This window comes from Electrophorus electricus, chromosome 8, assembly GCF_041902795.1.
Source record: "Electrophorus electricus isolate QZ-2024a chromosome 8, ASM4190279v1, whole genome shotgun sequence".
Classification (NCBI taxonomy): domain Eukaryota; kingdom Metazoa; phylum Chordata; class Actinopteri; order Gymnotiformes; family Gymnotidae; genus Electrophorus; species Electrophorus electricus.
In genome coordinates, this window is record NC_137504.1 from 2,808,915 (window position 1) to 2,836,306 (window position 27,392).

Here is a 27,392-nt window from a genome sequence, read left to right on the forward strand (position 1 = left end):
GCAGGCGCACTCTTCTGGTCCTCTTTGAACAGAGAGGATTCATCACCTCTAATGTTGACTCGAAGAGGCTTTGTGAACCCCACCAGTTAAACCAGCACCTCAACACCATGTCCAGGGTTTCTACTGTGTAGCAGCAAATACATATCCATGCAAAAAAAAAAATCCAAGCTTTGCAAAATGAGCATTTTACTTTAAAACACGACAATTTATTAAAGCGTGACTCTTTAAATAACTTCAACAGCAACACTGTTCTAATGCACGCAAGACAAAAACTACAAGTAGTTATTAGTACGTGACAAGCACAACTGATGCCAAGGGTAGGAGGCGGTCTCAGGGATGGCTGACCAACGACTGGAAGAACAAAAAAAAGCAAATCGTATCAAACGTGGGACTTGCTCTGCATGCGGTACAACGCTCAACTTCAGAATCACCTCATCTGCAGCCTTAGTCGTTAAAGTCGAGGCAGACCAACTTAAATGAAAACGAAGTTAAAACGGGTAACTGCAAACCAGTTGAAGTGATGCGAGATGAACGGCAGCCCAGCCGTGGAGGGGCGGGGCATGTGCGTGAGCTACAGCTAGCACACACTCACACTGTACTTACATGCCAGACAGTCGCTCTCTGTGGTCAAAGAATAATGTCACAATTACAGAATGAGCCAAAAGGATGGACCAGAATAGCAAACAGTGGCATGCGAAGACCACTATTAGGGTGTGTGTGTGTGTGTGTGTGTTTGAGATAAAGGAATCTGATGGAAGCGCGCGCATGTGTGTGTAAGAATTACACAAGGTTCATACAGGAAATGGCATATGAAAGAAAGAGCGAGCGAGCGAGCGAGCGAGAGTAAGCAGAAATACTAGAGGACTCACTTGGACGAAGGACCGGTCAACCACGGCCCCTGTCAGCACCTGTGACTGTGGGCCAGCTGTCTTAATGTCCTGTAGATTCTGCTCCCGGATCTGTGGAAAATGTCGTCACAACACACACCAACATGCTCTAACCACAGGGGACACCAAACTGGCCCTAACCTCTTCACCTTTTCCAAACGGAGTTCTGCATATTCGTTTCACAAAGGACCATGCATAATAATAATAATAATAATAATAATAAGCCTCCCAAATAACATAAGGGGTACCGTGTTCCATCCACAGACGATTTAATCTCAGAAATTCTGTAAAGATTAAACTACAAAAGCAAATTTACTGCAGAGCTCAACATTAAAGAGCTGAAGAATTAGACGCTTCAGCAAAACTTAGGCGGTGGTTTAAGGAGAAGCTAAAAGATTCCATGAGAGGATCCCGTGACAGCCCAAGCTGACGGCTGCGGAAAGAAGCGTTCCGACCTTGTTCCGTGTCTCCTGGACTTCTTTTGGATTTGTGTTGAGTGGGACAAACTGATTGGCCACTGCAGCCTGTCGAAGACTCTCCTCTTTCGTCCACTGCAATCACCAGAGTGAAGATTCAAACAGACAGTCAAGAAAAACAAAAAAAAACCCAAGTCAAAACGAAACCAAAACACCAAAATTAATAAATATACACAAGCTTATCAAAATAATTTCATGCTTTTTAAATTAGAAAAAGTTAAACTCAAATAACAATAAATAATTGTAATAATATTGCACAGAACTGTGAACCAATGATGATGAAGTTAGGGTTTTAATGGTTACTGTAGCGCTCCACCTGACACGTCACACTGTAGCCAAGGAATACATCATCTATAAGTATGTTTCCTCCATTAGACCCTTATGAAACCTCTAGGTGAAAATAAAATATCTACAATTTAAAAATTTGTCTCCCCCCCCTGCCACCAATCAGTAATGGCCAGACTAATCAGAATTTTCCACTGGAAAAATGTTGCAAAAAAAACAATTGATAAAAAATTTAAGTTTTAGATAAGTCACAATGCTGGTCTGTGCTTTGCTTTGCTCTCCAAGCTTTGGCCCTAGAATTCCTGTAAAGCTGTCAAGATGACACCAAGACTAAATGCTAATGGTCGTTACTGATCTGTGCGTTTAAGCCCACATCTAAGCTAAGATATGACCCTGAATATTTTATAAGCCCATTCGGACATCGTTACAGAAAGCTAGAAAGCTGCTGCTCCAAGCCTTTAAGCTCGGGGTGTTGTTAAATGGCATCTAGATGCTGCATCCCCATGACAGAGGGTCTTAGGCAAACAGATCTTCATCCCTTTGGTCATCATCATCATTGATGTTTGTGCTGCTGGATTTACCGTTGAAAGCAAAAGTGAATCCTGAAGGAAATAAAGAACAGAAAAGCAGTAAAGACGACACAGGAGAGAGACTGGAGGCAGAAGAGGATGAGGAGGCATGAGGAAGAGCAGGTGTGTTGGGGCGGGGAGGGCTGGACGAGGCAGGGTGGGGTGTGAGGCAGAAGCGCCGTGTGTTTTTTAAGCAGTGACTGTGGGCACTAACTATTCTACCATGGGCACCAACACCCCCTCCCCCCAACCCACACCACCCATCAGACTGAAAACAAATAGTTAGGTTGGTCATTATATGAAACTAATTTATAAGTGAACTTTAGCTCATCAAAATCTCATATTATTAACTGGGCATTTTGATGACTTGTATTAGGAGAGAGACGAGATGACCTTGAGTTCAAACTCAAACTCACGCTGGTTATTCTCACTCGAGGCTGGTAATAATGTCTCCCAGGTTACGATGGTTAATGAACAGCAAATGCATGTTGCTTTAGTCTTTGAGCATTTGAGCATGTTTAAATAAAGTTTTAAAAGAAGCCCTTTCTACAAAGCTGTAAACATTAGCAACAGGCTTGTAAAATTAGCATGAGTAGCTATGACCATTACTTTAGCTTATTGAGGAAAAAAAATAAATAAAAAAATTGTTTTCAGCGCAGAACCAAAATTCATGAGGAAGGGTTTCTGTATGGGCACTGGAAGGGAAGGACACATGGAATGAACATGTAAACATGAAATACTCACTGATCACGAATAGAGCCCCACAACACAACACTCGCACTTCCCCAACTAGAGATAATCGTTTGGAGAGTTAACAACTTCACAATGTTTCTAGGATTGTTTTTTTTTTTCCTTAAAAACACTCATGCTCAGGAACAGATGCGGGTTATCTCATCAATTCTTATTTCTGAAATACAAAATCAGAAAACTGAAAAACTTAAAAGCAAGAATAAAAAGGCAACTCAATGTAAAAAGGTTTCAGGAGAGGACCACAAGTCAACAAACCGCAAGTTTAACAAGATGATGATGGTAAGTCAGCAAACCGCAAGCAGGGACTCTGAACTCAAGCCTGCACCAAAAGCGTCGCTCTGCTACCTTTTCACTGCCTCGGACAGGACTGCACAAGACACGTAGTAAAAATTCTGGTAGTTCTGAAAAATTCCCAATTGACTTTCAAAAAGACCTGTAGACATTTGCCAGGAAATTCTGGAATGCTCTGGGAAACTGAGCACGTGACTGACCAGTATTACTATGTCCCTTCGCAGCCCCGGGCACGGCCTTTGTGGAGATGCACGGAGATAAACTGTTGTATAAAATAGTAGGATGTCAAGAAACAACCTTCCTAAGTGTTTCTAGGACAAAACTGTTATAGCACTACCAAGAGATCATCTTTGTGTTAATATGACTATCAGGATCTTTCACTGCAAGCCAAGTATCATATGAGATTCAAAAATGGGTCTTTACTTTTAAATGGCTTTTTTCTGCAACGGAAGGTAACATTAGCATAATGCATCACCAAGGCCTTCTATAGGTACTCTGTTATTAGAGTATAGTCCGAAACAGTTAAACTTGAGGCCCAGGAATAATCTGCTCCACCTTTTTAACACAAACAAACAAACAAACAAACAAACAAACCACAAAAGGAAGGAAAGTCGTAAAAGCAGCAACAGTAACCCGCCACATCCACTTTACACACATGCTACAAGCCCCGGTCCTCCAGGAGACTACCCATAACGCATCTGGTAAGTCATGCAACACAGCATGCACTGGGCAGCTAGACAGCACCCTGACACGCCACAGACCAGTGAGGGCATCTGAAGTCTGACAGCACTGCACAGGAGTGTGGTTTGTAGGCATAATAATAAAGTTTGCTCTACTCATCAGGGTGATATTTTAAATGACTTGGAGGGACAAAATAAAAAGTATCACATCAAACGGAGGGCAGAGAGTTTGATTACTGTGTAAAACCATCTTAAGCAGCCACAAAGCCAGAGCTAGAGAGAGAGCGTCGGGGGGGGGAAACCCAAAAAAAGCATTAAGGTTCTACCAACAGGAAACAGATTAGTCGCTTGGTTTGCTAAATATTTGAGAGAGGGGAAAAGGAGGACTACACGATAGACAGAGCAAGCGAAGTCAAAAAAAAAAAAAAAGACCACCCAGCCAGGTGCCGGGGTGCTAGCAAGCTGACCCAGACCATCATTTGATAGCAGTACGTTTCTAAACTGTGAACAATAAGGTAGGCACAGACCAAGCAGTCGGTTATACAGCTTGGCACGCAGACACCGGACGAGAGAGACTGCAGCAAGGGTTTGACGTGATCGTGTGTTATGTTCGTCCACACCTTAGTCTTCGCCTTGGGGCTGCCGGCACCGCCTTCTGGGCCCTCCTCAGAGGCCTCGTCCGGCCGGCCGGCGCTCAGCCAGCGGCTCTTGTCTCTCTGCTGCCGCTGGAAGCTCTGCTTCAGCGGAGAGCGAGCGCCCGAATCGCTGTCCTCCGCGTACGAGTAGCCAGTAGCGGAGGGCGGGATCTCGACGTCGCTGTACTTTTTAGCTTTGTCACGCAACGCAGGGCAGCGGTACGGGTAGCCGGTCCTGTAGCCCTGCAGAGGGAGGGAGAATTTCATTTTATACTCCAATATGTCATGACTACTTCACACAAATGATCTGGGATCTTGAAAGAAAAGTCAATATGAACACAAGGAATGCGTTTTAAAATTGTGGAAACTCTCCCAGTGAACTTGTGGGCAAATGGAAAACCGAGCTTCCTGTCTCACCAGATTATCCAGCATCCGCATGAGGGCTTCGAACTCCTGCTCCCCGACCTGCCACTTGGGATGCGGGCTCGTGCCATCTCCGGCTGGCTCAGGGTGAAGAGGGCGGGCTTTGTACTTTCCCGGGTCCAACATCACCAGGTTATCGGGACCCCCCGCGCTCGCCAGGGTGCGCACCTGCAACACCACAGAGGGAAAAAAATAATTAAAAACTGGATATTTGGCAACAGATATCCACCACCATGATAATCTGTGGTAGTTTACTGCGATTATGGAAATCTACTGGGATTAAAGTAACATTAACCAGGATCTGTAATGATAACCACCAGTGAGTAGGTTTGATGGGATTCACTGTAACGGTTAACGAGGACCTACTGACACTCAAGTTCTAACAGAAACCCTTCAGCAGACGCTAGTCAGCACCTGCACGATGTGCTGGGGTAGTTTATAAAAGTGAGCGAGACTAGCAATGATTGAAAATAGAAAGGGCATGGTAACTTTAGGCTAGATTAACAATAACAGGATTTTAATGCTTATAAAACAGGCCTCAAAATACTGCCATTTCAAATGCCGGACTTCAGTTAGTGAGCGGTGGGTGATGTGAAGTTCTCTAATGTGCACAAATCGTCAGTAATAAATGAGTAATGAAACAAGCTGCAGGTGTTACAGGGCAGGTATTACCTGAATCTCACAGGCTGTGACCAGGTTGTGAATGTAGTAAAAAGCTTCTTCTACTGTCTCCCCCACCGACACCAGCCCATGGTTCCGCAGAATCAGCACCTGGATGCCGGACACGCCCACAGACACGCCTATTTAGATTTCCCTTCAGCATGACAATTGTTTGCACATGGCACAGTGTGGGCATAATATTCCCATACCCTTACAATTCTTCTCCTTATGACTGTTCAAAAGCAATGCTTGTTCAGCTGCAGTCACAGTACCAGCTCTGCTCGTTACAAAACCAAACCAGGCCCGTTAGGCTTCCATTATAATCGCTTGAGAGTCAGCTGGGTTTTTGTTCTTCTCTCAGTAAAGGTGTTTGCAAGCAAAATCATCAGATTTAACATCACATCATAACTCTAGAATATTCCTGTAAAGCAGCCATTACACGGCGAGTGTGAAGGTACCTTGCTCCTGGGTCCTAGGTTCTTCTGGATGAGGACTCTCTCCTCTTCGTCCACCAGAATGCCGTGGTAGTCATGGTAGGTGACCTCGCCTAGACTCAGAGCCTCGGGAGATAGGGGCAGAAGGCCGCACTTCATCGCAGACACCTGGAGGACCACATGTAGGGGGCGCTGTGAGCTACACCACAGAACAGACAGGTCGTTCAAGCCGGGTCACAGGTTCTGACCGGGTACCGGACAGGAACCTGGATCGTATCTGATCCTGTTTATTTAATGAATTGTATTTTTGTGCATTTGCATAGTACCACCCCCACAACTTATTCAAAAAACACTTGCAGTAATAAACACGAGGCAGGATGTGTGAACACTGAGCTCAGGTTGATACTCCCATAGACAGAAACGCAAGACACAGACTCCCTCTTAATGGCGCAATTCAGCAGAGAATTTAAAAGCTATAAAAACCTTAAAACAGCCTCAAACTTAACAAAGAACAAAATGACCACGGAGAACTGTCCTGCGTATGTTTATCGACATGTTTGTCAAAGATGGTGCTGGAAGCTCCGGGGCAGGAGATGTGTGCGTTACCGCGGCGCCTGCTGGCGTGTGGATATGCACAATGCACTTGACATCGGGCCGGGCGGCGTAGATGGCGGAGTGCAGGGTGAAACCGGCCTGGTTCACGCCCAGGTTGGTGCTACCACGGTCAATCATCTCCCCCTGGAGGTTAATCTTCACCTGGGGAGAGACGCGTAGGAGCAGATGAGCGCTGGGTGCTCCTCACACCTCCTCCTTTACCAGCCTCCCACATGCCCCTGCTCCTCTCTCCATCCATCCATCCATCCATCCATCCATCCATCCATCTCTCTGTCGCTCCCACTTCAACACCAGCACAGGATATCCCCATATTTCAAAAGAAATCTGCTTTATACCTGAAGACATTTTCACGATGTACAATATGAATCCAAAAAAAATGTTTTAAACTCCTTCTCATAAAAATCAATCAATTTTAAGAAATCAAACCATAAAATAAAATGTGCCAACACTCACACCTTCTAAACAGTTATGCCCAGGAAAGCAAACTCCCAACCAGTGAAACCAGACCGTAATCAACCCCACTGTGGCAACTGAACTGGGCCACCTCGCCCCTTAAAGCCACATATCAGCTCCAACCTGATCTGGGAACAGTGGACCAGAGTCAGTAATCTGGATTTATTCCTGTAAATTTTGAGTGAAGAAAAATGACTGAAATGATTACTAAATTAAACTCATCATCAATACCATGACTAACATCAGAGGGGACACAGGGAAATGGCTTCTAAACGCAGGCCACTGTAGACTCGGAGTCTCTTTGGACACACACACACACACACACACACACACACGGAAGCAGAGGGAGGACATCTTTCTCCACAATGACTTGGCGCTAAAAACTATAATTTAGCATCCAGTTCATCGTCTTTCATAAACTATGATGGTTTTAAAATCTTCCTTAACCAGCAACCAAGAGGTTAAATGGCACTTCTGCCTATTGATCAACTTTCAGCCCATTATTTTATTGCCACCATTGTACCCATCTTGACACTGAACATAAAAATCAATCAAATCACAGATTTGTCACAAACTACCATTTTGCTCAAAAAACACGTGATATTAAAAAAAACTATTATCTGCAATTTGTTGTGAATGGCAAGCTGATGTTTGAATGTAAACTACCCCACTTCAGGCCCAAAGAGTCCAATATGGCTCTTTTATTGGTCTCCTCAAATTGTGCAACAGGAGCACCAGTGAAATCGATAAACCAATATGGCAATTTGAAAAAAAATTAAAATGGGAGATGGGATCTTACCAGACTGGAGGCGGAAACTTCACTGTACAGAAGCCCAAACGGGACAATCAAGAAACGCTCCTGTTCAGAGTTCAGCCGGACCTGAGGGTGCACACCGGCCATTAAACACAGCGTGGAACAACGGTTTCATTTCTCTGCCCTGCTGCGCTCAGATCACAGTCCAGTCAGTTGAGCTCAGACTCCACCAGCAGATGGCGTGAGCGTGTGCACGAGTGTGAGAGAAACACTCACCGTTAAGTGGTTGTAGATAAGCTGGGACCAACCAAACAGGTCTGCCAGGCGGTAGAAGGCAGCAAGCTTACAGCGGAGGAGCTTCTCGCCTTTCTCATAAGCGATGGAGTCTGAGCCTCTGAGGTCGTTCACAGGGGTCACCATACCCAGACCTACACACACACACACGTTGGGCTCATGAGAAGAACAGCTTGAAGTGTGTGTGTGTGTGGTGTGTGTGTGTTCCATGCACACTCACTCATGTTGAGGGCTGCCATACCCCCCTGCGGGGCAGCAGGGTACATGGTGGGGACGCTGGTGGTCATGAAGTCGGCAATTTGCTGCAGGGCCAGCAGGCTGGTGGGGTTCTTGCCCTTCTTCATCTGATCTTGGATCAGGGACTCCAGTTCCTCACAGAAGGCCTGAAACGTCACATCAATGCTTCCTCTGACAACTCTGCCAACACCGTCGGATCGGATCAAGAATCCGATTTGATGCAGAACGAACTCCAAGCACCATTAGAATGCCACACATGCGTACAACACACCAAAGAGGAAAAACTTAACGGACCTTGAATGTCTGTTCAAACCAGTGGCGTCCCAGTAAAGTGTGTGTGCGCAACAGACAATGGAAAGGAGAAATGGAACAGGGAAGAAGGCTCCAGTGGGACCAGCAACGTCTGATAAATCCAACTAATTTCCAAAGTTCTCTTACGCTCAGATGGAACGCTTCAAAAATATACAGCCCGCCAAACTACTGCAAGAATAAAACCCCTTTCTGCATTAATGAAATGTTGCAAGCTAAACCAAATTAGTTAAATTCACCAATTTAAATTGATTCATTTTTAGACATTCATTTTGTAACGAAGTTATTGAATGCATTTAAAATAATAAAATCTTACCCATCTCAGAGCGCTAACCTAATCCTCCAACAAGATCAAGAGCGTTAGGACAATTCAGAGAGGCAGAGAAAAATCACCAGGCATGTCTTCACACCCTCATCTACCTCCTCCCTGAGGTTCTCTCTCCATCAGCCTCTCCCTCTATGAAAGGATGAGGGGGGATGCCTACTGCCTTCCTCATTCTCCCCACTACCCGCCGTATGATAAAGAATGTCTTCATTTGCCAACAGCTAATAACCGCTTTTTTAAACGCTCTCCCAGACTCACAGAGAACTCGCCCACGAGACACAAACAGCAACTAGACAGAGAGAGCGAGCTTGAGGGGACGCTTAGTGTTATCTGAAGGCACAGCCAGACCCTGCAGAGAGCGCCATGGTTAACAGAACAGTGAGACCATTTATGAGTCTAAAATCCCATCACATGTTGATGGGAAGATCAGGGTTCATTATGATGATGATGAAACAAGTCTTTCAACGTAATACTAAAAGCCACTGTTCCCTGAAATCAGGCATTTTACACACTTCACAATACTGAGTAAAAGTGAAAACGTCGCCTGTGCTACCAACACGTACAGTGGAAGCGAAAAAACAGCAAACTAGTCTGTGGAAAGGGCCCAGACTGAGTACTGCACTCAGGAATATCCTGACTAAATGTCACATTAGGCAATGTAAAAACTATGATTCTTAAGAGGGGATTTTTGCACTTTTCATGTAGCCTTTAAAATAACATCAAAAACGAGACAGACCGACACCATTAGTAGTGAAGACGGAGCAGCGTGGTTTGCTAGCCAGCCTCGCTAACGAACATGACAGCTGTATACAAGCCCAATGATAAATAAACCTAATTGCAAGTTTTTGGGTTGCCTGAAATCCTTGGCCAACCTGCATGCGACATCCCTGGCTAGTGACAAGCTGTTCACGGCGAGGCCCCGGGTTCTAACGTATCCACTCCGACTCTGTTCTGGGACTGCAATTGCAGGTGACCATCCTTTCCTGCGCTCCGTGGTGGTGCGCTGTGTGTGTGCGCGCTCTAACCGGGCTCTGCAGGATCATGGACACTCGCTTTCTTTGCTCCATCATGTTGAAGTCCTGGCGTAGGTCAGGGGCCATATTCCTCTCTCTCTGGTACTCGGGGCTGCTCTCATCCACCCGGTCGAAGTAGCGCTCCTTGTGGGGAATGCTCGCTGGTGGGCTGGACGCCACCACCCCTGCGCCTGAATCTCCGTTCATCGTGCAATCCGCACCTGCGTGACAAGGGTCAGGAAAAAGTCAGGAAAAAGTCAGGAAAAAGTGCCAGCATGGCTCCTGCCAGTTACAGGGTGGCCAATTTAAAGTCCTGCTTTTAGGGGTCATCACCCAGGAAGACTTACAGGACTGCGGATATGTAGTACCATCACCCAAAACTAAAAACATGACAGATAATTAGCACCCTTTTGTGGCTGATACAGATATTAATAACTGAAAAGTTCACATTTATGCATTTTAAAGCAAATTCAAACTATATACATGAAGTGGCTGTAAGACATATTAATTAAACTCTAAAATGGATCATTCATTTTCTTTGACATAGCCATGTCAGAGATAAATCACAATTATTGTTAAGATGTTGCTCTTAACATAAAGGGGAAGAAAATGGTTTCACAGTTTTATTATTTTCAATCCTTTCTCAATGTTAAAGAAGTTCCATTTTATATGTCCTGATCTGCTGCATGCATAAGAAAACCCAGAAGAAAATAAATAAATAAAATAAAATAGTAAAAATACAGTTCCCAAAGTGCCTTTCACCACTAAACCTGGCCAAGAACCGCCTACTATTACAGGAAATGGAAACTTGACTGACAAGCAAACTGACCAATCATAAGACTGCCATTTTGGCAGGACGTATAGAAAGAGGCGACCTTGAAAACAGAGTCATTAGAAACACTCCCTTGGGAAATCAGCTTCCTGGTAACTGTCAGTGTGTAGTGCTTCTCACCACTTTTTAGTTCACACAAGAAAATCAGTAGCTCCCAATACTGTGCAGTGCTCCTAATGCAACGTCAGCATCGAATCCATTTTCACTTGGTCTTCCAAAACTGACAGAAGGGGACACAGGACTAGAAACTCAGATGACTCTGAAACCCTGATAGCTGTTTACAGAGAGGCGGCCATGGCAGAAATATATCATTAAAGCAGACACCGATTCAGAGCGTCTTACAAACGTGCCATCATCATCTACTCAGAGAATGCATCCTAGAGTCCAAGATACCAGTGAACTAAGAACTGCTACATACAGGAATCGAAGCCTAGAAATACAGAATGAGCACAAGCGGAATACCAAAATCAACAATACAGCACTGATCCCTGAGAAGAAGAAACACGATGATACAAGGCAATAAGACCTTTCAGTAAGTGCAGAGTTAGTGGTCATTTAAATGCTGCACAAATACAGGAGATGCGCCTTCTGGACAGCAGAACGAAGGCTTGTCCCACAGCCCATGCACAAATAAACAGTGATGTCTCTCTTACTTAGAACCAACTGCATTTAGAAAACCTCTTTAAATCACTTATAATAATGAGATACCATAAACTTCACAAACCTTTTTCAGTCCCACGGATACGTCTTACTCTGAAAGGATCATTTTACTTTGATTGATTATGTGCAACCGTTTGCTAAGGCAGAACCTGGCTGGTTTGGACCAGTCGGAAATACAAACTGTGTATACAAGGAAGTGTGGATAACCAATCAGAACGCAACTGGCAGAATCCTGAGTGTGGATAGGTTAACCCACTACAGAGATCAGACTCCGTGTCTACGTGTGGGCAGTGCGTGTGACCCAGTGTCACCAAAATATCGCCCAATGGGAAGCAACTTAGCAGTTCGCTGGTAAAGAGAGCTGAACAAGCAAACAGCCTGGTCTAAAACTGGACAGCCGGCCACCGTGGCCAGTGACGAGACGCAAGCACGCCGCTTTCCAACACGTGCTCAAACTACATCTGTGCTCCTAGTTAGCGTACCGAATCCTAGCTGCCACTGCTAGGATTGTCCCAAAACGTTGGTGCACTGGCCATCACGCACGCCTGAATTTGAATTTGGTAAATATGACACCGTTTTTTCAGGGCGCTGGATTACGCAGTGGTGGAATTTGGAAGGAACGGCAGAGGAGCGTGTCATGGTCTCCAAATGTATCAGGATTGTTAACATCAGATAGCCACCTCTTGTAGATGTAGTTAAGTGAAACAAAATCACATCCTTGCCATTGTTCTCACAAGACTGAACTAGATATATCATACAGAACACAAGAAGGTCATTTAGAACAAAATTTGATGCACTTTTGATATTGCACCTGAACACCTGTGTTTAGGAGAACTGACATCACAGGGCAATCACCCCCCATGTTACTTCCTCCCAAGGTCAAAGGAAGGTGATGCATGCATTTCCTGAAAGTGGTTTCCTCCTGGTCTGGCAGATTTCAGAACACGGTCTCTGTCTCCACAGCACAGAGAGATAAGATAAACAACTGCTCCTTTGTCTGCATGAGCTCTACACACACCAAATGTAGGTTTGCATCTATAAAGATAGAGGCCAGCATTATGTATGAAAACCCAAAGAAAAGAAAGCGCGAGAGTCTGAATGATACAAATATGGACATATTTGAATTTAAGAGCTTTAGAGTGTATTCATGCACAATGTTCCAAACAGTCCTGACGCACTTGGGAGTTATATATAAAGAGAGCGAGAGAGGCTGTAAAGCCAGAAAGCATACATCACTGTCTCTATTCCAACAAACCATCAGCACTTTACCATCACTATGACAACCACAGTCACCCACTAGCAGCTTGACTTTCCAACAGAGAGCTGTGGGGTAATGCGAAGGCCCCCCCCCCTCCAGAAGTAACGGGGCCGCACTGTACAACACCAGTCCAGAGCCTCACGCTAACACTAGCGAAAGCACCTTCAGAACTAGCACTCATTTATAATCACTTTAAAGTGCTTTCGTTTTCCTTAATTTTTCTTAAAATGTTATTTATTATTATTATTATTATTATTATTACCATTACGCTTTTGTTCTTTCTGTCAAAACGTTACTGGGGTAGATCTATTAAAGTGCAACGCTGGGATTACAAAATGAAGTGAGTGTTGACTTGGCACACGCTCCGATGCAGCTCTGTCCCCAGGCGCTACGGAGCGCGCTCAGACCCAGCTGTCTCCAGGCAGTACTGAGCACGCTCAGATGTGGCTCGGAACTGCCTGGCCTGTTCAGCCATCATGCTGGGAAAGGGTGTGTGTGTGTGTGTGTGTGTGTGTGCTGGTGCTTCTTCACTTTTACAAGCCAAAGCAGAGAGCAAGAAACAGAGGGATGGCGGGTAGAAAAAGAAAGGAGAGAGAAGAGCTGCATTTTAGAGTTGAGTGTGGAGAGAGCGAGCGAGAGAGAAGGAGTGGGAATGCTCTGTGACTCAGCTTTACTGTCTGATGGCATTGGGAGCGTGTGGGCTGGGACTCGTCTTGCATTAATGCCTCCTCCACCAGCAGTAAAAAACACCGCCACACCCCTGCAGCAAACGCACCCATCTGGCACACCCGAGTCACCCGACGAGCAGGTGCAGGGCTCCTGTACACTCTGAGGACGGACGCGGCCTTCAGGCTTACAGCTGCTGCCAATCACAGCCCACATTTAAGGCTCACGCGGGCAAACCGGCTGAAGTTAAAGTGGTGAAGTGGGACCGGCGACCCTCCTCTGCTGGGCCTTCTGCTTTTAACAGCCCCAGGGCAGGAAATGACTGGAGCACTGTGGAATGGGCTCAGCCTGCAACCAGCTGCGCTCTTTCATTCACACACACGCACAAACTGGGTGAACCGGATTGCAGCTGCACCCTGAGTTATCAAAATTGCACATAATGGGTTTAATCTATATTTATTCATTCATTTCTTTAAATTGATGCACACAAAACGCAGCTTCACGCAGGAAAGAAAAACCTCATGGCCATCTGTGCTGTGAAATCCTTACAGCAGTCTGTGCGATGAGTAACATACACCTTTAAGTGTCTTTAAAGGTGCCATAAGGGGTTTTGTTCCTCATGTTACTACAGGTGAGACCAGAACTGTGCATCTGCAGCCATGCAAGCTCAAATGAGCTTCTGCAAAATGAGCTTCCATTTAAGTAACATCTTGGTCAACTCGGAGGGGGAGGGGGGAAAGAAGAATTTTCCAATTCTGATTCTGACTATGGATACAATTCTAATGCAGAAAAGCAATGCATGCTCCTGTACGCTGCAGAAAAGCAATGCCTGCTCCTGTACGCTGCAGAAAAGCAATGCATGCTCCTGTACGCTGCAGAAAAGCAATGCATGCTCCTGTACGCTGCAGAAAAGCAATGCATGCTCCTGTACGCTGCAGAAAAGCAATGCCTGCACAGCGCTGCCAACTTCCCCTTAATTAAAACAGTCCACACATTTAAGGCCAAACCAGTTGTTCTTTATTGCGAAACGTTTACTGAAAGGTTCTACTGTTGCATGCTCAGCTCTGGCAACGTTAAACAAAACAGTCAGGTGTTCTTGGGGAGTTCTGCAGTATCTGGCCATTTCTGACACGTCTCCGCCCACTCCCCCTTCACAAACTCTCACTGGAGATGCGTGGGACGAGCACTAGGCAGCAGTGCCCATCTCCTTGGAAACCGCAGCTACTTCAACCAGAGCTCTTCCTGGGAGTCGGTGTCCGCAGCAAACAGCGATGGTTTCCTAGGCGACCAAGCCTGAGAAGGGTCTGGCAGATAGAAGGGCCTCTCTGTGAGATGTTGGCTTCATAACAGGTCATTCATAAGCACACAAAAACATCGCATTTCAGGAAAAATCTGTTAGATTTGAATAGATAATGACGGTGCAAAGAAAGGGTAGGGTAGAACCATCCAACGTGCGTCACTTCCTGAAGAAGCAGGAAGGAGTCTATGACAACAATCCCAAACAGGGAACACTACAGATAGACCATCTACCTCTGCAGGGCTCAGGCCTACTAATACCAGGTTTGGTCAGCTCCATGGCTTTACAGGCTTTTAAATGGGGATGAGACCCAACAGCTCAATTAAGGGTGAAAGGTTTAACTTTTAAGAGCCAAAGATGAGTGGTGCGTGTATGTGCGTGTGTGTGTTGGTTACACCGTACTTTAGGCAGAGCAGACATGGCCCAGAAGCACTACTGTCATTTTGTCCTCCCACACTCACTCTCCTTCTCTCAATTTATCTCTTTCCATCTTCCTCTCCATGTCTCAGATTCCTTCTCTCTGCTCATTCTAGTATAGCTCCAACTGTTCGCCAGGCGAGACTCCTGTCCACATCTCCCCATCGGCTTCAAATTGCTGAAGCACTTTAAAAGGTCTACTTCACCCCAAAATGCCAGTTCAGCTACCAAAATACACGTATACAACACTGACAAAGGGTGGGAGCCATACCGGGCGATAAACCTGTGCCCTGACCTCTCTGGCACATCAGCCAAAGCACAACGTTTTCCTTTCCAGAGTGACGTGTCTGTAATCTCATTTATGTAATCTCACGTGCACAGCAGTAAAACGGCACAGTGCCAACTACCATTCCAGCTGTGCCATTTTCCATCACCAGTCTTAGTTTCTCTGGGCGAGACACACCCTTCAACTGACCTCTGGGATTTCTAGTGTTCAGATTCCCCAAGCGAAGGGCTTTGTGGAGGTCTCGGCCGACAGTGCCGGGGACGCCAGTCCCATGCCTGTGTTCCTGGATATGTCTCCAGCTCCCATCACCCACACACAGAGGGACCTCATTAGACTCCGCGGTGTTAATCAGCTTTTTATGGTCCGTCTCACAGCTCAGCCTGGCAGAGATTAGAGCTGGGCAATATTGCAATAATAAATAAATAAATAAATAAATTTAAAAAAATCTTGCGTTTTTTTTTTTTTTTTTTTTTTTTACATTTTTTTAAAATTTATGGGCGATTCTTGATTAACATTTCAATTTGTTAAAAGTTTTACATAATGCAACTTTAAAAGGAATTAGATTTTAATTCAAACCGTTTCTTTATTAGATTTTTAATGGAGGGCGGGGGATGTGGATGAGGAACAAACTACACCATTTAGAGCAACCTCATAGATCAAAAATGGTTTATTTAAAAATTCTCTCAATGGACTTGATTTGTAGAATCAAGGAACACCTCCATTAGAATGCAGCGCCCTGTAAGCTCACCGGCATTTACCAAGTTAACAAGACCGACTTTCATTCGCATTGCTTGAAAACTGTTTTTTTTTTTTTTTTTTTTTAATACAGCAAAACATCTGAAATGCGTACGTAAACATGAACAATCTCAATTATCACATTAGAAAATTGCATTAGAACAACAAATCATTTAAATTAACCAAAAGGAATTGTAAAAAAAAAAACCATCCAGCACTAGCTGGAAACACTACATCTCTGAGGGCATTTGTTCTTTAACTCAGTTTGACGGACTTGAATGCTCACCTGAATATCCAGGATATCCAGCAAGAGGCCCCCAGAAGCTTGGCAATTTCTACTACAAATGATTACTAGGATTTGGCACAACAAAGTACGCTGACAAAACCGTTGTTGCGTCACACTACAACAGTCTGACCAGCACAGTCAGTGTGCAGTGAAATCACAGCCATGGAAAACCATGCAGGCAAAAGGGTTAAAGTGGAGGGAATGATTCCAGTGTTGAAGTATGAGGCACCACGAGCAGTCTGAAACGTAGCTACGGAGCTCAGAGAGCAACAACGCCCCTCACTTTCCCAGGAAGGAACCGGTCCCGTTTAGGACCTGGGGCCAACTGGTCCGTCTCCATCTCCACAAGTCCTCCAGAGCTGACGGGCGGGGCGTAGCCCAGCGTTCAGACAGCTCCGCTCATAAATAACTGGGGTGAAAAGGCAACGCAGTTGAAACAAACTCTTGGCATGTCTCTGCATACCTCAAACTAAACACGTTAGTTGTAAAATCTAAATAAATCATTTAATCCTTCACTAATCTATTCCAAATAGAGTCTCTCTCTCTCTCTCTCTCTCTCTCTCTCTCTCTCTCTCTCTAAATATAATGACTTCCTGACAAGTGTATTCTCTTTTCAAAACATGACTTTCACATCAACTAAGCCACATGATTTGTCTGCAATGGATGCATCCTTGCAAAATTAAATCAGGTTCATTGGGTTTTTTTTTTTATATTAGAAAACAGAGGATCCTCACTGAAGCCCGCTGCTAAAACACACACACAAGTCTACGCTAAACAACGCATACCCCCACAACTGACGCCTGAGAGGAGATCACACTCCTGTCCACAAATGCCAGCTTGGTAACTGCAGAGGTGAATGCATTTCCACGCTGCCGTTTTAGAGCCCGATAAATAAAAAGGTTCCACTCTTACGTGTCCTTTTAAACAAGGTGACCAAGCAAAGAGGGAACACCCGCGTCCCCCCTGATGTCCTGCCAGCACGTCATCCCCTTCACGGTCTGCTCCCCTGCGCCCCGGGGGTGGACTGAAGGAGAACCAGCAACATGGTGCAGACACCGAACGCCGCAGGGAAATGTAGGTGAGGTGCTAGGCTTTGGGTCTGATGTTAAGGTAAGATTAGCAGCTGGCCGGAGGTTTAGGCACATGGACAGTCATAACTAAATATCAGGAAGCATGTTGATAAATGTTAAAGCACCAAAAGGAACAGTCGCTGCGGTTTCCCACATCCGCCTACATCTCTCTACCTGCTTTCCACTCACTCCCTCCCTCCCTCCATCCCACTCTCTCTTCCTCTGGCTCTAAGTGATGCTATTTCTACCTTTTAAATGCTTTCAGGAAGGCAGGATCAAGCTGTCCTACTAAGGCATGTTAAATGTCCGATTCGGCGGACACACATTAAGCCCAGCCTGCCACTGCATGCCTACACAGACTACATGACTGTACTTCCCTTACACTGCAAATATAATACAGGGACCATTATGAGACATCATTAACAAAAACCCTGGACTACTCCGACATATCAATAGGCAGTGATTATAGTTAGTCAAGTTTGAGAAGATTGTGCATGTGTAATATATATATATATATATATATATAAAACTAAAAGATCCCACTCGCAATACTATTAACGATAATATTATGCAAAAATACAGCTCGTCAGAAAATCAAAACTACGCAAGTGGCTAACATGGGGGTGGAAAAAAAAAAAAACCAAAACAAAAAACCAACACGTATCCATGGAAACATGTTGACAGCTCTGAGGATTATGCAACAGCCTATAGTAACACTGGGACACGGCCTCCCTGACCCCTAACAAGAATGGCAGAGTGGGCAGAGCCTGTGGATGCACATTCTACATGCGCTCACTGCAGCCAGTGCCTGATATTTTGGTAGCTTTACCTTACTGTGGGACACACCTTGCAGGAAGTAAGTCTCTCTTCCTCTCTCTCTCTCTCTCTTCCTCTCTCTCTCTCTCTTCCTCTCTCTCTCTCTCTCTCTCTCTTCCTCTCTCTCTCTCTCTCTCTCTCTCTCTCTTCCTCTCTCTCTCTCTTCCTCTCTCTCTCTCTCTCTCTCTCTCTTCCTCTCTCTCTCTCTCTTCCTCTCTCTCTCTCTCTTCCTCTCTCTCTCTCTCTCTCTCTCTCTCTCTTCCTCTCTCTCTCTAACATGGTCATGCGCTGTGTGCACACAGGCTTAGCGCACTAATACACAGGAGCCTCTCTTCTGTTCTCTTCAACAGTGCCTGCAACTGTCTTCTTCTCAGCAGTGAAGCACTCCTGCCAGTTAAACACTCTTTTCTAGAACAAGTCTGTGATGTAGAACGGCTCCCACCAATGGCCCCAGGACAACGTACCCTGGACAAGTGAGAGTTTGCCGGGGCCAAAATCTGTTCAGTGGATCTGTTCAGCCAAGAGTCTATCAAAGCTGTCAGCTCCCTATATACGTGTATGGGGGGGGGGGGTCTCTGTGTGTGTGTGTGTGTGTGTGTGTGTGTATATATACACATACACTGAGCTCTTTTCTGATCTGATTTAGCAGCCACACAACAGGACTGCATGGACAGAAGGAAGTTAAACACATTGATCAACACACCCAGAGCACCACCGAATCCTGTATGGTCATTAAAACTCTACAATGAGCGCAAAAATGAGAGTTAGACTGATGTGAACGGCCACATCACAAAAGACAAACGGAGCAGTTTTCATTTCAGCCTACAGGACAATGCTGCAAAATAAAAATTAAAAAGAATCATTTGACTCATTAGCTTCTCAGCCTCTGGGTATCTTGTTAAAACAAAACATGAAAAATGAGACACAATCTATTTCAATATTGTAACATGCAATATTTTTATGAGATAAAATACACACACACACACACACACACACACACACACACACACACACACACACACACACACACACACACACACACACACACACACACACACACACACACACACACACACACACACACACACACACACACACACACACCAGGGCTGGAGATGTAGGGGTCTCTGACCTGATTAGTTTTCTGGTGCCAGCTACCTCGGACACCCATCTTAACCACCGAGGCTTTATTTACCGGCTGTCTTAAGTTGGGAGTGTTGCCAGGGGGCTGGTGAGCCCAACAGCAGAGTAGATGGTGGATGTGAACCGAGTGAAAGGTAACAGGTCCCCGCCATCATCTCTGCTTCGGGGTGTCACTACGCTGCTCTACTGAGGGGCAAACCGGCACACACTTTCACCTCTTGCCCCTCCGTTGTGTGTGTGTGTGTGTGTGTGTGTGTGTGTGTGTGTGTGTGTGCTCACGCGAGACAGCGACAGAGCACACACAAGAGATAGTGAGTGCATGCATGGTTACACATGCGAGGGCATGACAGACCTGTTTACCAAGCAGACTTTGCCAGTTAGCCTTCAGCAATGCCCTCCTGGAAATCTCTCGCCTAGAAGACATTGGGTCAAACATGGCTCCAACTGTCAGAGGATACCGAAGGCCCCTTTGGAGGGGAGTGGATCTCCAGGATGGGAGCTGGCTTACAGCAGGATTGTTCTACCGACCTGCGGGTTAAAACTCCAGGACATGCTAATTTACTCTTCATTTCATACTAAATTATAACAAATCTACATACAAGCTTCATTCCGTGAGGTGAACCAAAGATTACAATGCAAGCAAGTAACGGCAAGTAAAAACAAAGGTAAACAAAACAAGTCCTGCAGCCCAGCCCATTACCGAAACTACTGGAGTAACTGCAGCATCGTGCCCCAGTCTGCATATGTGCATGTGTGCATGCACAACACTCCTCACATTTACCTGCACATGCAGATGTGTGCTTTTTGCTTCTTCTATTATTGTTATATTGCATATCCTTACGTTTATTTATTCTTTTCAATTGATTTTTAAAAATATATACACTACTGCGTACAAGTGTCAAACACTGAATTGCAGAAAAAACTAATTTAATTATATATTCTTACACAGGGATAAAGATATTCTATTCCATAATGTTTACCGGCTCTGAGAATTCAGGTTCACACGGCCATTTCTAGCTCGTCTGAGCACACTGATGCATCTGACTGTTGGGAGGCTGACGAAAGGCTGGTCTGCAGCAACTTCTGCTCTGCTCTCTACAATTTATGCGATTCCAGAAAGTCACTTTACATAGAACAGACTGATGCATCGGAAAGCTACAAAATCAAAATATGCAATACACTACATTTAAGTGAATGGCAAACAGACTGCATCCTGTTTAAGCTGCACAAATAAAAATAACATTTGGTTCTCTTTTGCGTTTCTTTTTTAATGAGATTCAAGTTATGCTTCTCTTTTGTTTCATTTTTGTGGTCATTAATCCACAAAAATTGGAAGGGTGAATCTCAAAACAAAACAAAAAATAAGTGACAAAACCACTGATCCATATATATGAATAAATAATAGATCAGTTATACTATAGATCACCGAACTAAAGACACATAGGCTATAATCTACATTACTGTTTTAGAACTCAGAACAGTTCTACATCTGAATTAAGATCAGGTTGTCAGAGTTTGTACGGCAGTCATGAAGTCAGCAAAACATCCAGTGTAGATGCATCAGTGAGCCAAAGAGCTGCATCTCGACACAGATAAGAACAGGGAAGTGTGGATCTGAGCTATCTCAAGCATGTCACAAAACAGATGTGGCCAGGGGTGTGGCCAGGGAGGACACACATGTGCTGGACCCAGAAACATGTCTGGGTGTGGTCATGTTTGAAACATGTGGTGACCCTTTTCAAAGCAAAAACTCCCCCGAATGTCATGCTGACAGGAACTCTCCTGGGGTCACTTTCAAAACGGCGAACCAAGCCAAGATTGTTTCTCAGGCAATAGAATACGTGCCTAATGTTGAGAGGAACAAGACAAAACTAATGCAGACCAAACTTTCACCAGAAATACAATACTGTTTGCATTATAAAATTAAAAGAATACAGATTTCAAGATTAGCTCTAGATCAGAACGTGCTAGGTCAGTGTTTTACCCACAAACTCCCTGATTCATGAGGGCCTGTTTACATCCAGTAGCATACAGCTAACATACTAAAACACAGCAAAAGCCAAACTAATAAAACGCAGGTTTTCCCCCCCAGCAAATGAGCCTGTTAGCAAACCAAGCTCCAAAAATTGAGTCGATTTCTGAGCTTCTCCGGGAAAGCGCAGAGGCTCCGTGGATAAGGACAGAAGGCCGAGGTTAGGCTGGCACCCGGCAGACCGGCACACGCCCACACGTGGAAGCTAAATGCAGCACTCCTTGGCCGGGCTCTTCAGAATAGCACACATACGACAGATCACTGTCATCAGCCAGAGTGCTGCACCGAGCTCGCTCCGGCTGGAGGAAGCGGCTGCATGCGGATCCAAATTCCACGCTGATCCACACTACTACAGCAATGACTACACAGAAGCAGCACACGATATTAAATTAAACATCGGCAGGTTTGATCTACATCCAGCTGGGTATGCGTGAACACTAAGAGTTAATTCTGCACGGAGGGAATTTGCTGTGTTAAGAACTACAGGAATGTCCAAGCAAGGACAGTCTGGTAAAGCAATACAGAGAACATCCGCCAAGTTCACTGTAGCCCCCCACCCACACATACTCACACACATACATGCGCACGCTCTCCCTCTCACACACACACACACACACACACACACACACACACACACACACACACACACACACACACACACACACACACACACACACACGCGCGCCTCTCTTTGTGAACACCTGCATACTAGTGCTGGTGAGGTTTAACAGCAGGCATTTAGGAGGCATCTGCTGAACACTGAGCAGGTTCTACCCCACTGCTGCTATAAACTGTCAGGACATATTTTTTGAAAACATCATCATGTGCGTGTGTGACTATTACTAACCCACAGGTGTGCGCGAGTTCACACCAGATACATTTCACCTTTTAATGAGCATTCACGGTTTCCCCTGGTTTTACTGAACCTTTTCCTAGCGTGTGGACGGTGGTAGTACTCCCTGCACAGGGACGAAGGGACGAGTTTAACTGTGACTGTAGGTATCAGCATTCATCCCTGTATTCTAGTTCATTCTTTTAGTTCATTGGTATGTTTAATTCTAACTTACTGTACTGTACTAGGATGTGTTCTATGAGTAAATGACAAAGCAATTTTGTAAGTCGCTCTGGATAAGAGCGTCTGCTAAATGCCGTAAATGTAAACGTGACCACCGAGACGACGTGACCCGCAGCCATTCAAGGTTCAGATCATAAAGCGAGCACCACATTACAGACGCCATCCTGGTCGACTGAACGCATGACTGATTAATAAGAGGCCTCACGCGTGGAGGAGAAGAGGGAGGAAAAACAGGGCGAGGATGAGAAAATGACATCTTGAAACAAATACCACGTTTTAATCTCTCCAGAGAGACCAACTGCGTCGGTGTGGACGCGAGTGAGAGATAGAGATGCTTAAAAACTTAATGAATCTTAAACTACGTTTGGGTTAAAAGGAAAAGAAAAAGTAGAATAGGGATTCAATGTGGATAAAACAAAAAAAAACAAAACAAAAAAAAACAAAAACAAAAACACAAAACACTTAAATACTTCCATCAGTTTGATATCAGTTGACCTCGAGACCTTTTCTAGAACAAGAGGCAGTACGCGAGAACGACAGAAAAGAGAGGAACATGACACCCAAGACGCCCAAGCCCTGGCCAGCCTCATTCCTGCCTTGCCTCGCTAATCCAGAGGCTCCCTCCCATAGCGAGCTGGCCTGCCTCGCTAATCCAGAGCCACCCTCCCATAGCGTGCTGGCCTGCCTCGCTAATCCAGAGCCACCCTCCCATAGCGTGCTGGCCTGCCTCGTTAATCCGGCCGTTTTCAGCACTAAGATAAACGGTTTTAGCAGTTCCAGCATTCGCCCAAACTCTAAACCGTACAGTACAACTCCTAACGGACAGCAGCTTCACACAACCAGTGCGTTCCTTCTAAACTCGTCACGCAGAACCACAGGAAATAATATCCATCACAAAACCCAGACAAGCCTAGGCTACTAATGAACTGCCATCCATGCTGCTGTACTAAGGTGACTGTACAGACGTGATCGTATTGCTCCTGCCACTCAACAGGTTTTTAAATCACAACCTGCTCCAACAACCGATGCATCGGTCCTCGAGCGCTTGGAAAGCAACTAGTTGAGTGCCGGTTAAAAACCATCACAGAAGACGATCCCCCCCCCCCAAACAAACGTTAAAACTGCTGCTTCCGTTCAGGTTAAGTACATGCAGCATGTAATCAAGGGTGGCGTATCCACAAAAGCTGAGAGCGCCCGGGCGGCTCGTTTAGCTCGTGCCTGCGCGCAGCGCGCTCACCACCTTTAGAACGCGCGACGGTCTTCGAACGTTGTGTTACAAGTAACACACAAGCGCGCGCGCTCGCTCAGTCGCTCGCTCGCACGCAGCAAACAATGCAAGAGATGTTTACAACGCAGAGGAAACAACAACAACAACAAATCTCTTAACGGATTTAAAACTAAAACTATCGCAGCACGCCCCTTTTCAGGAGCCCGTGCTCACGTTACGCTGGCGCGTTGTGTAGCGCGCATTTGTTACAGCGACAGAATAAATACAAACATGTAAACACAAACATGCAAGTGAAAGCTCAGCTTCCGACGGACTTACTTGGACCCAGGTGTGATGCTGTGGGGAAGGACAGCGACTCGGAGGCTACAGGGGCTTTTTGTTCCCTACTCCAGTGTTTGGGCTCGGGCTGTACTTCTCTGCTCTCGCGCTGGGGTGCGGCTCTTCCAGCGCACTGATAGAAAACGCGCCCTCATTGGGCGAGCTTTAAAGAGGCGTCCCACCACACCTCAATAACAATGGCTCTGGTTGGTTGGCGCATAACCGGGCCTAGCGCAGGCATAAGCTGTCTACCCAAAGTCTGCCAAAATCAGTTATGTAGGTATATTTTTACGTTCAATGATGATTTGCTTATTATCTCATTTATAATTTACAATAATATCCACGGACTCGACTAAAGATGAATTTACACAGATATCTAGCTGTATAGACACAGTAGTAAAAACCATAATGTCGCGTTAGGCCCATTCAGATGAATCCCGTATTTGGATATGCGTGATGGTTTGTTTGCGTGTATTACTGAAGTGGCTCCGTGAAGAGGTCGTGCCATGAGTCTGGACATCAAGCGGACCTCGGGCGCGCCATCTAGCGGCCATAGTTTGGTATGGAAAGCTCCCACTTATTCTGGACGACGCTGCCGCCTTGACCTGTCTCTTAGAAACAGACACAATTAGAGAAAACATTGTGGGATCATGGAAACAGAAAATATCGTGTGCTATGTGCAAGCTTCACGAGTGCCGCTTAGACCTCCTAATAAACTACACCCACACAGATGTATGTACGTATGTATGTATGTACAAAGGTTAGGGTGAAGTCCTTCATTCACACCAAACATCGCGCCACTGTGCCAGTAGATGGCGGCAGCAAACTACAGCACGGGAATTCGGTTACAAAACAGGTTCGCTCGTAGTACAAAACAAGCCAACTAGGCAAACAGAGGTGTAAAGACAAGCGAGAAAGGAATTTAGACTGAACTTAATCTCTATATCATCACTAGCAATTCCCCCATTATTCATTCCAGGAAGTTCCACTGTACTATATGGTTTACTGCGAAGCGCTTATTTCAAATATTTTACCAGTGGTTTTATAACGGGATCTGACACTGATGTGATTCTTCTTGATTCTTCTTTCTCAGCTCAGTTATAGGACGGATGCTGCAGTTCGGTCCTATAACAAAGAGTTTAAGTTACTCCACGGCAAACAGACTTAAGAACCATTTAAGAATTGCTGCGACTTTATGAGAGCTGGGTCTTTCACACCACAGCAGCGGAAGATTCACTAACACGGACAATGCACATAGATGGCATGCGCCCTCAAATGTCTCACTAATTTTCATCAGTTAATGGCCAGATAACCTAAATCAACATCCTAGACAGTCTGAAGGGAAATGAAGGGTATTTCTACGGGTCAGCGTTGGCCGTTGGCATAGGTTATCCAGCCAGTCAGTGAATTATATCTGTCGAGTTATGTAGATAAGTGATGAGTTAACAAACTAGCACCTTTGCTGTGTTTGGTAAAAAAAAAAAAAAAGAAAAAAGAAAAAAAAAGAAGGTAATGCTTTTTTCTTCTCAATTGAGCTTAAGCCAAAGGTGCAGAGGACTGCGGTAGTGTTTTATGTAACAGGTAAAACGAACACACATGTAAACAAACAGGGAAATCATTCAGGCTGAGACCCTCCAGAGATTTCACTCGTGATGACACAGTCCCAGATGTGTTTTCAGCCAGGCGCCCAGCTCAAATTCATACAGCTCAAATTCATACAGCTCAAATTCACACAGCGCTGGTGCTTAATGCAAGAACAAACTGGTATTGGCACAGCAACTGCACTGAATTCGGTGTTTGTTTCACAGTGAGGTTAACTTGTTGTATTTGGTAAAAGAGGAATATAAAATTATTATTATATAGATTATTATCTTTATCAACATTTTAAAGTGGTTTTGCAAAATGTATAAGTCTAAGTAATGTCAGGGGAGACACATCACAAAATCCACTTGAAACAACCTCACATAAAGAGAAAGTTTCCTATAACCTTCTGTTTAAGGAAAGGTGACAGTTCATGAGATCACTTTTAAACAGAAATGAAAATATTACACTGACATTTCCTTGTCTACTACCTCATCTAGAGCCCTGCAGATGGGCCAAACAGCTGTGACCTTGTTATTTGACTCTAATCTGCCAGAGAAGCATCTTAATGCATTTATGAAGTGCTTTTCACTCTGGTAACACCAGCGATTATTTTTTTTTTGTGTGGACATTTTACTTCCAAATGACAAAATATAAAATGTGACCACAGCTGAAATCACTGAGTTCAGCATTAGTGGCTGTAAAAGACACCCTTGTGTGCAAGTGCTCAGTGCTGTGTTATAACGCTGCAGTCACGCAGTCAGGTGCTCAGTGCTGTATTATAACGCTGCAGTCACGCAGTCAGGTGCTCAGTGCTGTGTTATAACGCTGCAGTCACGCAGTCAGGTGCTCAGTGCTGTGCTATAACGCTGCAGTCACGCAGTCAGGTGCTCAGTGCTGTGTTATAACGCTGCAGTCACGCAGTCAGGTGCTCAGTGCTGTGTTATAACGCTGCAGTCACGCAGTCAGGTGCTCAGTGCTGTGTTATAACGCTGCAGTCACACAGTCAGGTGCTCAGTGCTGTGTTATAACGCTGCAGTCACGCAGTCAGGTGCTCAGTGCTGTGTTATAGCTCTGCAGTCATGCAATGCTGTCAAGCCTGACTAAGCACACGTGTTAATGTGCTGGGTTTTTTCCCTTTGGGATCATACCTTACTTTTCTCTAATTTATTTTCTGCTGCAAGAACAGAACTGGTGCAGGCCGTATGAGTCAGCGTTTGTCTCGTGATTGTAACTTGGGTTTAACAGGAGAAACATGAGGCCAAGCCTGGTTGCAACTACATTTCCATTTTGGCAGATCTAGAGTGCAACAGTGAAGACAAGCAATAGCACATGAGAGCTTTTTGTTCCATTTACACCTTTTAAAACAATGAAAATGAAATATCTAAAGGACTTTGCTTTGCATGTTAAATTTGGCAGCCAATAGAAACGCAAATGGAAATAAACATTTATTTTGAATTTCAGTTATTTCCTAAACATTGCAACATCACATGGGAAATGTGATTGTAAATACACCATTTAATTAAAATGAATTTGAATTTGAATTTGAAACATGCCAAGAGTAGGCTGCCAGAGCAGGGCATTCAGAATGAACTGGTTTAG

At 45.0% G+C, this 27,392-nt stretch overlaps 1 protein-coding gene and 1 long non-coding RNA gene across 17 annotated transcripts in view; one reads left to right on the forward strand and one right to left on the reverse strand.

The window, feature by feature from the left end:
- The window catches only part of add1 (adducin 1 (alpha)), a 32,375-nt gene extending 8,021 nt beyond the window's left edge, over positions 1 to 24,354 (reverse strand). For 6 of the 16 annotated variants that reach the window (XM_081718706.1, XM_027004218.3, XM_081718702.1 and 3 more), the window contains exons 1-13: positions 24,210 to 24,354; positions 10,103 to 10,311; positions 8,427 to 8,589; positions 8,189 to 8,340; positions 7,958 to 8,038; positions 6,697 to 6,846; positions 6,115 to 6,258; positions 5,669 to 5,767; positions 4,991 to 5,164; positions 4,466 to 4,816; positions 1,343 to 1,438; positions 870 to 959; positions 604 to 621 (exon numbers count right to left, since the gene is read on the reverse strand). In XM_081718706.1, the coding sequence (XP_081574832.1) occupies positions 604 to 621; positions 870 to 959; positions 1,343 to 1,438; positions 4,466 to 4,816; positions 4,991 to 5,164; positions 5,669 to 5,767; positions 6,115 to 6,258; positions 6,697 to 6,846; positions 7,958 to 8,038; positions 8,189 to 8,340; positions 8,427 to 8,589; positions 10,103 to 10,297 (1,713 nt within the window). In that variant the 5' untranslated portion in view covers positions 10,298 to 10,311; positions 24,210 to 24,354. Of the gene's footprint in view, positions 1 to 603; positions 622 to 869; positions 960 to 1,342; positions 1,439 to 4,465; positions 4,817 to 4,990; positions 5,165 to 5,668; positions 5,768 to 6,114; positions 6,259 to 6,696; positions 6,847 to 7,957; positions 8,039 to 8,188; positions 8,341 to 8,426; positions 8,590 to 10,102; positions 10,312 to 11,646; positions 11,726 to 16,527; positions 16,853 to 17,439; positions 17,582 to 24,209 lie in introns of those variants that run through there. The other 10 variants (XM_027004213.3, XM_081718708.1, XM_081718712.1 and 7 more) reach the window with 6 other exon arrangements.
- Positions 18,393 to 19,512, forward strand: LOC145658917 (uncharacterized). The gene is made up of 3 exons (XR_014124770.1): positions 18,393 to 18,453; positions 18,764 to 18,886; positions 19,060 to 19,512. It is a non-coding gene; the product is annotated as an uncharacterized LOC145658917 (long non-coding RNA).
- Positions 24,355 to 27,392: the final 3,038 nt, after the last annotated feature.